General features: G+C 41.3%; 1 protein-coding gene across 2 annotated transcripts in view; it reads left to right on the forward strand.

Annotated features, from left to right (window-relative positions):
• Positions 1-12,588, forward strand: part of rap1gds1 (RAP1, GTP-GDP dissociation stimulator 1) — a 97,642-nt gene extending 85,054 nt beyond the window's left edge. For both annotated transcript variants that reach the window (XM_038792786.1, XM_038792787.1), the window contains 4 exons: positions 1,469-1,608; positions 5,927-6,053; positions 8,839-8,967; positions 11,900-12,588. In XM_038792786.1, the coding sequence (XP_038648714.1) occupies positions 1,469-1,608; positions 5,927-6,053; positions 8,839-8,967; positions 11,900-12,027 (524 nt within the window). In that variant the 3' untranslated portion in view covers positions 12,028-12,588. The remainder of the gene's footprint in view (positions 1-1,468; positions 1,609-5,926; positions 6,054-8,838; positions 8,968-11,899) is intronic.
• The last annotated feature ends 895 nt before the right edge of the window (positions 12,589-13,483 follow it).

Here is a 13,483-nt window from a genome sequence, read left to right on the forward strand (position 1 = left end):
TGAAGCTTGAAATCTTCTGCCTACCCTTTCACACAGTATAACATTTCTAACTCCAGTATAGCTAATAAATGTCAATGGCTGAGTGTCAACAGTTCCAGAGCATTGCTCATTCAACTGTGAAAGGCTTTGCAGCAATAGCCTGCAATTAAACTATACAAGTGGAGCTTTGCATAGACTTGGGGCCATGTGTTATCTTTCACTTGTAAAGTAAGGATGCAATTACAGACAATGGGGAAGTTGCATGGCACGTGTCCTATACAGATTACAATTAAACAGAATATAATTGGTTAATTAATTCATATGCTTTCAGCGATTGTTACACAACTACACTACAAACAAAATTTAAAAAATATAAATTTAGAATACCTTTTTCCAATTAAGGGGCAATTTAGCATGCACATCTTTGGATTGTGGGGGCGAAACCCATGCAAACACTGGGAGAATGTGAAAACGCCACACTGACAGTGACCCAGAGCTGGGACCGTGGCGCTGTGAGGCAGCAGTGATAGCCACTGTGCCGCCCCTCAAACTAATTTTTTTTTTAATTTAAGTGTACCCAATTCATTTTTTTCTAATTGAGGGGCAGTTTAGCATGGCCAATCCATCTACCCTGCACATCTTTGGGTTGTGGGAGCGAAACCCACACAGACACTGGAGAATGTGCGTCAAGCTAATTGTTGAACATTAACTTTCCTACACTGCACTATGTTGCAACTTTGTTGCTTTCCAAGATTGAACCCAACATTGGCATTTATGATTGAGGCACCCATCTCTGCCTCCTTACATGCTGCAACTCATTCAAATAGTACACCAGCTATATCTGTCTGGTTCAGCTTGTTTGTAGTTGGTATTTTCTTTCAGTCCAAGCTGAGCTATATACTCCATCACAAAGGCCCTTTACTTCCCCACTTAAAACATTGTCTACCTCTATCCCCACCTCAGCCCATCTGCTGTTGAAACTCAACTATTCCTCTCTTCCAATCGTCAATTCTCTGGAACCTTTGGCTCATCCAAAACTCTCGTGCCTTCCCCACGCTGAGTCCATCATCCAGTTCCTCTGCCATAGAAAATAGGAACAGCAGTCAGACTCCTAATTTTTCTTTCTGTTTTTAGTTCGCTATTCATTCTTGTCTGATTAAACCTCTTGAGAAGTGCTTTGGGATGCTTTTGTACATTTAGTGCACTTTCTTAAAGCAATTTTGTTTTTGTTTGCAACGGTCACTTACAGCCAATGAAGATTTTGAATTATCCCAAAATTCGTCTGCTCAATTTGCTATTTTAACTCTTCTGAGCTGAGTTTAAATCAGGGGTATGAGCTGCACACTAAAAGTAGAACCGTTTCACTAAATCCACCCAGAAAAGTTCAGATTGCTGGACCTGCTTCTTCGGCTTCAAAACTGATGACTGGGGAGGAACTGTTTTCTGAAGTGCTCTTCCACATGTTCTAATTCTCTGTTTTCCAATGTAGCTGAAGCAGCTGATAAGCTGGGGAAGAACATTAAACTGGTGGAGCGTTTGGTAGAATGGTGTGATGCGAAGGATCATGCAGGTGTCATGGGTGAATCAAACCGGCTGCTATCTGCACTTATCAGACACAGTAAATCAAAGGTCTGTTTTCAGGAATGCTACTTTCTAAAATCTGGCATCCTTGTGTGGTAAACGGTAAAATTGGGAATCTGCACATCTTGAGATGTTAAAATGCTTCTATATACAGTCATATAAGTAGGTCAATGTGTGTGTGGGTGCAACACGAAGGTGCAGAATGGCTAAATTTTACAATCATTCCACGAAAAACCAGATCCACCAAAATTAATGAATTGGAAAGTGACTAAAGTAGAAAAATAAATCCGTGAGAACTGAACTTTGCATCAACGCATTTGGGGGTGGGAGGGGGGAACTGGTTGCAGTAAAATAGCCTATGATGACATGGAAGCAACTCTCCATTTGTAAAAGAGTTATGGCACCCATATGTTTTCAGGGTCCATTGTAATGTTCGTCCTAGAATATTGCAGCAAGTGTAATGTTTTGTGGTTGAGGAGACTAATTGTACAATCTTTGCAGTAAACATTGCATATTTGCTTCTTGGAGACAAAGCAGTGTGCTCACACTGTTTGCACTACCTGCTGTTTTATTTTCTTGCAGCTTTACTGAAAAGAGCTAATTGAGAGATTTTGGCATGCTATCCAGAATAACTTCATAATTACTTCTCTGTGATGGATATCTAAATGGTGCCACCAAGAACCTGTTGCAGATATTTTAACATAAAAAGTCAAATTAACAGAAATTGATTCAAGGCAGCAATTAGCAATACGGCGATACTTTCAGAATGTTTCTTCCTCTTCAATGTATAGTAATATATTTGTATAGTAAAAAAGAAGTCCATAAATAAAAGCTGCATTTTAAGGGCTTTATATAACATTGAGTTGTATTCATTATAAAAATAAGTGACTCTTCTAAAATGGAAGTAGAACCTGTAACCTTTGGTGATAAGTTGATCTATCTAATGTAGAAACTACTGTCTATTTTAACTACAAAAAGTGGGTAGAAGACTAATGTTGGATATTCCAGTGAAAGATGAAGTCAACTTTTATTTAAATGCCAGGACTACACTACACTCAATTGGAAAATGCTGTGTTTCAACAGGTAAAACTACAAAATAAGCAATCATAGCGCTCTCATTTCAATAAAATTGCATGTAAATATATTGAGTAAATGAATCAAATTCCCTGGCGCCACACACTGACCCTGACTCACTAATAATTCCCAATGCTGTTTATTGTTTTTCTGAGCATGCTCAGCCCTTGTGTGAAGTATTTATTTACTAACAAACCTGAAGCAGCTATAGCTTACAGCAACTGTAGATTATTAGGGGTATCACAAGTGGATAGCACTGTAGCTTCACAGCGCCAGGATCCCAGGTTCGATTCCTTGCTGGGTCACTGTCTGTGCGGAGTCGCACGTTCTCTCCGTGTCTGCATGGGTTTCCTCCGGCTGCTCCGGTTTCCTCCCACAGTCCAAAGATGTGCAGGTTAGGTGGATTGGCCATGCTAAATTGCCCTTAGTGACCAAAACGTTTAGGAGGGGTTATTGGGTTACAGGGATAGGGTGGAAGTGAAGGTTAAGTGGGTCGGTGCAGACTCGGTGGGCCGAATGGCCTCCTTCTGCACTGTATGTTCTAAGATTATTCTGGTGCACAGTCTCTACAAAGTTCAGACGCGTTGGCCCAAAGTTTTCTGTCATGGTAATGCTAAAAAATAAAGCTAATAGAGCACACAGTTATGTAAGCACAAATGCCACAGCAACTTCAGGCAAGAGGAGATATGAAGTTAAATGTAGAAATAAAAGGTTTGCTGTTGTAGATGTGGTGCTCCACAGTTAACTTTGTGAAAACAACTGTCTTAAATGCACTAAATGATAGATGTGAACTAAATTTGCCACAAGTCATTATTTCAAGTACCATTTTAACAATGTGATGGTAAAATTATTGTCAGTTCACCTCTGACATTAAAAATTAACGGTCACAGGTATGGAATATCATTCCTTCAGGTTTTGATTGTTGGAGACTTTTAAAAACAATACGTTTTTTTCATAACGTGTCCTTTTTTCCCCCCCTCCAAGGCAATTCTTCTTTCCTTCTTATTTCTTTCTATTTGATGAGTTCATCCACCCTAACTTGCACTTCCTTCCCCGTCCCTGCAATGTTAATTTCACACCTTCAGTCAGACTGTTTGAGAAGATGCATGATTGCTTGTCCTGTTCATTCAGGACTCTGACGTCCTATGGAGGGCACTGTGTTGTTTCCATCTCATTCTCAACAATTTGCAGTGCAAAATAGCATCTATATCAAACAAGTCTAATAAATAACCGGCACCTCTTTTTTTGCTTGTCATAGAAACATTTGGGCCATAGAGATCGGAGCAAAATTTGTGCAGCTTACAGGGTTCCTCCATATTTCTATATAAATATATTTGTTCAGTTTTTATTGTTGTATGTGTTTTGGTTTAACTGTTGCATAATGGATGTGTTCAGCTATGATGGAAATTAATACAGCTCTTGCACCCCAATAACAGTTGAGTTTAACTGTGTACATGATGTGTGGCACCAGAATATATTGCAAGTAGAAAACGGCAGAATTTGATTTGTAGGTGGTGCAGTGGTTAGCCCTGCTGCCTCACGGCACTGAGGACCAGGGTTCGATCCCAGCCCTGGGTCACTGCCCGTGTGGAGTTTACACATTCTCCCCATGTTTGCGTGGGTCTCATCCCCACAACCCAAAGATGCGCACGATGGGTGGATTGACCACGCTAAATTGCCCCTTAATTGGAAAAAGATAATTGGGTACTTTATTTTTGAAAGAAGAATTTGATTTGTAAATCTGTCAGTTAGATTGCACATGACCCTCGTGGTAAAATCACAAGAATTGTACTCCCATCTGCCGCAGCACGCTAGAGAAATGACAATTTTAAGTGGGGTCTGTGCTGACTTGGACAAGAAGTGCTACTTTGACAGTTTTGTACTCCCATATTAAAGTGAGTTTAATATTGCTGAAAAGAGACATGTTACTGAAACTTTTTGTCTTGCACTCATCAGCCAAATTTCAAATGGTCTCAGCAATTTATATTACAGAAGAAAGTATACTCTAATTGGCCAAGGCACTGCCATCGAGAAAGCATGGAGGCTCCCCAAGCAGAATCGTATCTAACAGTAGACATTTTGGGTTTTGCAAAACGTGGGCTGATTCAGTATGACCGATACTCTGTCTATTATGAACAGCCAAAGGAACGTGTTCATGAAAAATGAAATGAAATGAAAATCGCTTATTGTCACAAGTAGGCTTCAATGAAGTTACTGTGAAAAGCCCCTTGTCGCCACATTGCGGTGCCTGTCCGGGGAGGCTGGTACAGGAATCGAACTGTGCTGCTGGCCTGCTTGGTCTGCTTTAAAAGACAGTGATTTAGCCCAGTGAGCTTAACCAGCCCCTCATTTACTGTTGGATGCAATTGTGCGATTAGGCAGCACTTGCTGAACAATCCTGAGTGCACTAAAAGTTACACTAACAACAAATTTAAGCTAATCCGTTGAGCTCTTAAATTGGCTCACTTATGCTTGCTAGAAGCGACACACATTCATATGCAGAGACCCATTCTTTGCCGAAAAAGGAATGTTGAAGCCTTGCATCTTTAATGTATTATCCAAAGCTCTGGGAGCCTTTCAGTTGACTTGCCAGCCAATTAACATCCCCTTTCTCCTGTGGCATAAAATGTTGTGATTGTTTGAAATTTGGCATTCTTTGTTTTGTCCTGATGACTCCAAGACAAAACATCAAGTTTCCCTTTTCAGAAAGTGTTTGGTTAGTTACTTTCATGCCTTCATGTTTGTGCATGTGGTGAGATAACCACTGTAGTTATGTGTACTGCAGTAGGGGGATGTATGCCTGTACCTGTAATATAGGTTCCTCCGGTAAGCCCCTGCCGGCTAGCTCCGCCCACAGGGAGCTTATGTATAAATGTATGAGAGCTGCTCAGACCCTCAGTCTACAGTTGCAGATGGAGGGACAACATTGTACAACAATAAAGCCTCTATTGTACTAGTCTCTCGGCTTTGAGTATAATTGTTAGCGCTACAGTGCACGAATGCATCATGGAGGAACAAGGCCATTAAAAGGGCCATTTAGTTTGATCATAGAAAAAGTGCAACATTACGTTGAAAATTGTCTGAGTGAATTAAAAGATCATTAAATGTTAACTTTAAGGTTTTTTGTACTCTTTACCATTGATTTGAAATAGCAACAGAGTCAGTAAGTCATAAATGTTAACTACTCATTTAACTTCGCTAGTATTATAAATATGGAGACTCTTGGATTTAAGTATATTCATGTTCATTGTTGTTGTTCTTAACTTTTATCTCCTGCCTTCTCTTTCACAAGGATGTTGTCAAGACCATTGTTCAAAGTGGCGGTGTTAAGCATTTGGTCACTATGGCTACAAGTGAGCATGTTATAATGCAGAATGAAGCTCTTGTCGCTTTGGGACTGATTGCTGCTCTGGAACTTGGTGAGTGGTGACCATACAATTTTGGGGCTTGTTTTAGGCAATTTACTGCAACTTTCTGCTAAGTTTAAGGGAGCAGCAACGTGAGTGCGTTCAACGCATACCCATATTGTCATTAAACTATGATTTCTGAATAGCTGTGAAAACCAGGTAAAGTTGTTGTTTTGGATTTGGTGCACCATTCTAGTCCATTTAAATGTCCCAAGTGTTCAATCCCAGGGCAAAGAATCGTGCTGCACAGTAATGAGTATTTTAGGCATGTAAGAAGTGGAAGTCTACTTCTCGGACATCTTTGTTACTGAAATCACGTAACAAGCATCTTGAAGAATGTAAGCCAATTTCATCTTGTGCGCTGCACAGAATCATACGGTGTCGTGTTCCATCTGCTTGAGGCAGAGAGAATATATTATCAAAAGGGATTGTATGGCAATAGTGCAATTAAAAAAACAACCGCCAGTCATTCATACTCCGTCTCCCAACAGATTTGCTGATGGGAAATACTAACCACCATTTCCTGGACAAGTAACACCTCTTGTAGATGATCATGGGGGAGACGGTTCAAGGGAGTAAATTTTCAGAACTCCCATTACCAAGGAAATTTTGATCCTGGAAATGCAAAAGCTCTGGTATCAGGGCAAAGCTTAGGCATTTCTGGAATTATTAATTCAGCTTTCTTTATCTTTTCAGCTTTGGTGTTTCCTTTCATTGTGCCCATGGCTCGTTAGCTAGGTTTCTCGGCTTAAAAATAAAGCAATGCTTTGAATTTCACGTCCTTTGTGCCCCAGTATTCTGATATTTTCTGGTTCTGGAGGGAAATATTTAAGGTCTTTGCCATGAAATGTTGTCATGTTCTAACGAGCTCATTTGCAGCCAGCTCTCTGCGTACCAAAACATTCTGGAGAAATCAATACACACACACTCTTCATTGAAAATCTTTTTTACATTTCTATATTTCTTCATCTCTTTGGGTTTCGACCCTTGATCAAGAACTTTGCGAAGGGATCATGGAAAAGCGAACATAGAACAGTACAGCACAGAACAGGCCCTTCAGCCCTCGATGTTGTGCCGAGCCATGATCACCCTACTCAAACCCACGTATCCACCCTATACCCGTAACCTAATAACCCCCCCCCCAACCTTACTTTTTAGGACACTACGGGCAATTTAGCATGGCCAATCCACCTAACCCGCACATCTTTGGACTGTGGGAGGAAACCGGAACACCCGGAGGAAACCCACGCACACACGGGGAGGACGTGCAGACTCCGCACAGACAGTGACCCAGCCGGGAATCGAACCTGGGACCCTGGAGCTGTGAAGCATTTATGCTAACCACCATGCTACCGTGCTGCTATAAGATATACTAATCTTTTTAGAACAAAATTAACTCGTCTGTTCCTTGGTATGTCAGTCCTCTGTCTTGTTAAAAGGTTCCCAAGAGCACAAAGTATTTCATGCTGACTTTATTTATGGTAGGACTCAACCATTACAATGGATAGTGAGTGAAGACACTCTCTGATATGTCTTAACTTGGTTGCACAAAATTCTTTCTTTTTTTATACTGAACTAGCTGACTTCTGCTGCATTGGCAACACCATAGTCGATTCCATAGGCCCCAGGCTACAGGGGGTGAATATCTGCAAAGGTTTTCAATAGCTATCCAGTCTCCTTTTCTGCATACGTTATGGGAGGGCAAGATCAAACTGTCCTATGATTCTTTGATGGAATAGATTAACTGAGCTTCTTTGTGAATTGTGACCACTCTTATAAGCTGCCCAATGTCGTTGAACACTCCTTAGCCAGTGCTGTAGGGGGAAGGAAAGGTCTAGGCATTTCCAATGAGTCAGTTTGGGATAAAACACATGGCTTGACAGGTTGATGTTTCATTTCATAAAGGTTGAAATAGGGTTTTAAACTCAAACTCAAATGAAGTACTTGAAAGAGGTAATTCCTGCTGATAATTACAGTATATAGAAATTATTAATACTCTGCCTCAAAAAGAAAATCAGTACCTGCCCTGGTGTGATGCTTTGCTCAGTATTTCCTCTGACAGCATCAGTAAGAACAATAACTTACAATGTGAGAAAGGTGCTGACATGATACATTAATGCATCAAAGTATCATTGCTTTCTGAGCCATTACATTGAAGTTGTACAGATTCTGCAGTTATTAGCCAATTTCCACCCCCATTTAATGATGGATGAATTTCCAAAGGAAGTAGAAAACCACCACAGCAGAAGCACATCCCTCAAGAATCAAGGCCACTGATTACCATCTACACTCTGTCTGAGCATTTGGGTTTGAAGTTTACAGATTGGCAAAGCAGCTGATTTTCTCATGTCAGTTTATCTTCAATGTCTGTTATGCTTTTGAAGTTTCTGCAGTGTTTTTTTTTAATATGCACATGACAGACTCATTTGAACAGTATCCACAGACATATTCAATTAAACATTTTCAACCAAGTAGCAAGTTCATTATAGGCTAGGCTTGAGTTCACTTCAGATAAATACAATTCGAGTAGATTCGTGACATTTTCAATTTAGGAAATTTAATGTGATTAAAAATCAAGCTTGAAATGATTTATACTTGAGTACATCAGAAATTATTCACTGGTCACTGTTAACCAGAAAAATGTTTAGCATGGGATTTATTATAGTGTGTGCGAAGAGAAGCAGCTTCATGAATAGTGGGTTGATGTGTATCTATTAGAAATGGTACAGTCTACAACTTAGTATTTTGGTTCAAATGCTCAGTTTTGATGTGCCTTTTTGTTTTCTCTCCTACCTAGGTACAGCTGAACAGGATCTAGAGAATGCTAAACTTGTGGAAATTCTGCACAAATTGCTTTCTGATGACACCAGTGCACCTGAAATCAAGTACAACTCGATGATAATGATTTGTACCATAATGGGATCAGGTGAGGCTAATGGACAGAAGTGATCCCTGTTAAATGCATAACCTTGTTTGCAAATTCAAATAGTGCAATTGATATGAAGTATCAGCAAAACACAGACTGTTGCAGTTCACATGCCCCTCTTTCCACTTCGCTTCATCTAATCCCACCATTATATTGTGTTTATCTAGCTTTCCAGTGAGTTCCACATTCTCATTGCTCCCTTGCTAGAAATGTTTTATCCAATTTATTAGTAACTATCTTATATTTATGACTCCTAATTCTGGTCTCACCTGCAAATGAAAACATCTTTGCATTTAACCTGCCAAAGCCTTAATCTTGAAGGGCTCTGTTAGGCCATTTTGCAGTTTTCCCTGTGCTAGAGAAGAGAGTGCCAGCTTGTTCAATTGAATAAATAATATAGTGCAACAAAAAAGTAATTGCTTTTCAATGATGGACTGAAAGATCTTCCAAACCTAGTCCTAGTGCGAACAAGCCAGAAAGATCTTTGGGAGTCTTGGTGATGTGCAATAGATTTTTGCCTACACATTAAAGCCTTTAAGACCATTAACTCTTATCTGACTGACAGGTCATTGGTAATGGCTGACAGACTGCTTGCTGCTGGCTAGTTAAACTCTGTACTTTAGCAGCCCGTTGGTACCTGTGTAGCAGCTATGTTGATTAGATTTCTTGTACATAGTGTGAATGCCTGATGAAGCTTAGCAGGCTAGGCTGACTTCCCTGCATATCACTAATTTACTTGTCATAAGTTCCAAGTTCAGGCTGGCCCTATGGTGTCAATAAAGTGTTAAGTATTTGCAGTCAGTTTGATTATTCCCCCACCCATATGGAGATTTGTTTCGACCTGGAATTATATCTGTATCACCATTAATAATCAAACAGATTAAAATTATTTCCACAAAATGGGAGGTCAAGAAAGTAGTGAATGCAAACAATATTAATGAAATGGAATGAAAAATGAAAATCGCTTATTGTCACAAGTAGGCTTCAATGAAGTTACTGTGAAAAGCCCCTAGTCGCCACATTCCGGCGCCTGTCCGGGGAAGCTGGTATGGGAGACTGCCTTGGAGGAGTTACAGTGACAGAGCTGCATAAAATGTTCAGTTATAATTAGAATTCTCTGAAAGATCTTGACATATCTTAATCCAATTGTTAAAAAATTAGTAAAGCAACTCCTCGCCCAGTTCCTTCTAGTAATATTAACACGCTGCTTAATGATTGACTCTCGTCAATTGCAGCTCCTTTGGAGGTTGGGGGGGGGGGGGGGGGGGGTGCACAGAAGAGAGAATTATATAAAATTTGGGCTGGCATCTGTTTTTCTCAACCATTTGAATTTGGGTGCTATCTTTACAAAGATATTGGGTGCAAGATTCTGAGGGAAACGTTGTAATTGATGCTGACTCATCTGGGGCTTTTTGACTATATTTGAGCAAATAATTTCTGATGATATGCTAATTGGTATCTCAACTGTTTAAAAATAGTGCCCATCCCAACAGTGGTTTAGATGTTTATTTTTGAAATGATCGACAAAATTCTGCTCCCAATGCACTTTCGGTATAATTAAGTTATCTAGAACGGGGAATAAAATAAGCCATGCATATATTTCTGCAGTAATTTGAAAAAAATAATTCTGCATATCACTGCCTTCATACATTGCACATCTTGGGCGAAATTCTCCGACCCCCAGCAGGGTCGGAGAATCGCCTGGGGGCGCCTAAAATCCCGCCCCCGCCGTGGCAGAGATTCTCCGCCACCCGGGAAGTGGCGGGGGCAGGAATCTCGCCACTCCGATCGGAGAGGCCCCTGTGGCGATTCTCCGGTCCGGATGGGCCAAAGTCCCGCCGCTGGGAGGCCTCTCCCGCCGCCGAGGTTTAAACCACCTCTGGAACGGCGGGCTCAGTGGCGCGAGCAGGGTGCGGGGGGGCGATGGAACCCCGGGGGGTGCCCCCACGGCGGCCTGGCCCGCGATCGGGCCCCCCCCCCCCCCCCCCCCCTCAGAGTCCGGGCCAGTGCCCTGGCTGCTCTATTTTCTTCCGCGGCCTCCGCCATGGCGGAGGCGGAAGAGAACCCCACATTTCGCATGCGCCGACAGTGACGTCAGCGGCCAGCTGCTGCTGACGTCACTGCCGGCGCATGCGCGGACCGGCGAAAGCCTTTCGGCCAGCCCCACTGCCGGGAGCGCCGGTTTTTTGCGCCGGTCTTCTGGTGGCAACCGCTCCGGCGCGGGGCTAGCCCCCAAAGGTGGGGAGGCCCGACCCCTGAGTGGTTGGCGCCACTCCCCTACTCCGGGACCCTCCGTCACGCCGGGTAGGGGAGAATGCCGTCCCTCAGCTGTAATGTTCAGGTCTCGTAGCCTCTGTGTTTCCAGCATTGATTGTTTGGGAAGTTCTCCGTATATCCTTCAAAAGTTTAATTTTTCATTATTGCCTATGAAGATCTCTCAATTGCTTTGCTCAATTTTGTTTGTTCCTCCCCTCACACTTTTATGATGCACCTGCTGAAAACAAAATTGTAGGGCATAACAGTTAACCAAATATTTCCTGTTTTTTTAAACAATTCAATGTTGTGCTTTATTCAATGATCTGTGGATAGAGTCAACACCACTTGTAGTTAACTGGTTGGAGCTCTTCTCTCCTCTGTTTTCACTGCTGACTATTTTTGTGCTTTAAAATTGTATGTGTACGATAGTTGTGTGGAGGGATATTTTGGCATCATTCACACATTTGACTGCCTCATTCAGTTATAGTGAGTGATAAATGGTGTAATCGTCAAGTTGGTGTAACCAATAATAGTGTCTTGACTTCTTCAATTATGCGAAGTTACTACCAGTGAATGTACCATAACAACCATAAGTGCGCATCACACAGACTTTTGTCACCTGTATGTTTGTAATCAAGTATTGTAAGCAAGATTTTTTTGGTTTTGTATTTTTCAGAGCTCCTGAGAAAGGAAGCACAAAATATGCCATTCAAAGAGGTCATGTCAAAGCTTCGCTGCCACGAGAATAAACTTGTAGCCCAGCAGGCATTAGTGACGGAGCAAAGACTGATTATTGAAAGCTGAGATTTGTTCCCGTTTGCCTGTTCTTCAGTGTCCTGTCACTGAGTCACCTTTGTCTGCTGTGAAATGCTCTTGCAGCACCCTTGCTTCTCACTTGTCGTGCATGCATTAGATTGGTCCAGTCTTGACAAAAGAAAACTGGGGCCAAGGTACTTTCAGCTGTAAGCTGTGGTTTTAAAAAAAACATAGCCATTTGTCATGCCATGTCCACTTAATGTCCCTTATTGCCTGAAGCAATGTGGTAGAACTTGCATGTTGTAGTAAAATAACAATGTGACCATGTTTATAGAAAAAATGCACACCACCCATACAGCTATCCCATTCCATTTCGTACAGCACTATAAAGCTATCAACTGGGGGTAGTGCAGGATGCAGAAATTAGACCTTAGATTTCCTTTATATTCAGATGTTGAAGCTTGCTTCATTCTTAATGCTTCCAAAAGCCTCTCAAAAAGTGGAAAAATAAACTAGCGTGCATCATCAGTCCTTCCAGGTGTCCAGATGTTGGCTGTTAATGATGTAAAATCATGGTACATAGAATTAATAAATTAAATCTCGAGTTCCCCACTGTGTATGTGTTGTATTTTAAGAACTGGATTTCTGAATATAAGGAATTCTAGTTCCTCTTGGTAAACTATTTGCTTGACCACACTTTTGTTCATGTTTCCCTTTCACAAAATGAGTGATTGTGGTAACGTGGCTTATTGTGTGAAATGTGACTTGTACAAAAAGCTTTGTCATCTGGTTGTACTATCTGCCACAAACTCCAGGTGGTGGTGCTATCAAGATGGTACAATTGCACCCTGGTGTCTCCCTTTCCTCACCTCAACCTCCGATAGCACATTCTCCTTCAAATGTTGTACCTGTTACACTCCTGCAATTTATCCACATCCTCCTTGAGGTTGGTAGAATGAGGTATATTGAGGTTGATTTCTACAGCATGCTCTTGCTATCCCAACCTAACTTTAGAGATGTAGCCATTCGTTATTTCTCTAATATCAAAATCTAATCTGTGACATTATGGTTGGAGAGTAGGAAAACTATGGTGTAAATTCCATTGACTTTCACTCAACTAAAATGTTGGATACTGCAATCTAGATGGTATTTGACTGCTGAAATTATATATCCCCACTTGTGTTGAATTTGCACCTTGAGCCAAGCTTTCTGGTAAAAGCAGTCAGGTTATCTTAGGAGCCTCGAGCAAGTCTGCAGCACAGTTTGCAACAATGAATATGGCTTTTAGAAGCCAACAATGACCAAATATTGCACTAACAAACATTTAAGGGGCAAGGGATAGTAACAGAAATAGAATTTAAATTGGACCAACCTACAACTGCTCCAAATACAGCAAAGGAGAGAGGGACTCCTGGGTTCCTATTGAAGGAAACTGAACAATGCCTCGCATAATGTAAGAAGTCTTACAACACCAGGTTAGTAAGTCCAACAGTGTTTGTTTCAC

This window comes from Scyliorhinus canicula, chromosome 3 (genome assembly GCF_902713615.1).
Source record: "Scyliorhinus canicula chromosome 3, sScyCan1.1, whole genome shotgun sequence".
Taxonomy (NCBI): Eukaryota; Metazoa; Chordata; class Chondrichthyes; order Carcharhiniformes; family Scyliorhinidae; genus Scyliorhinus; species Scyliorhinus canicula.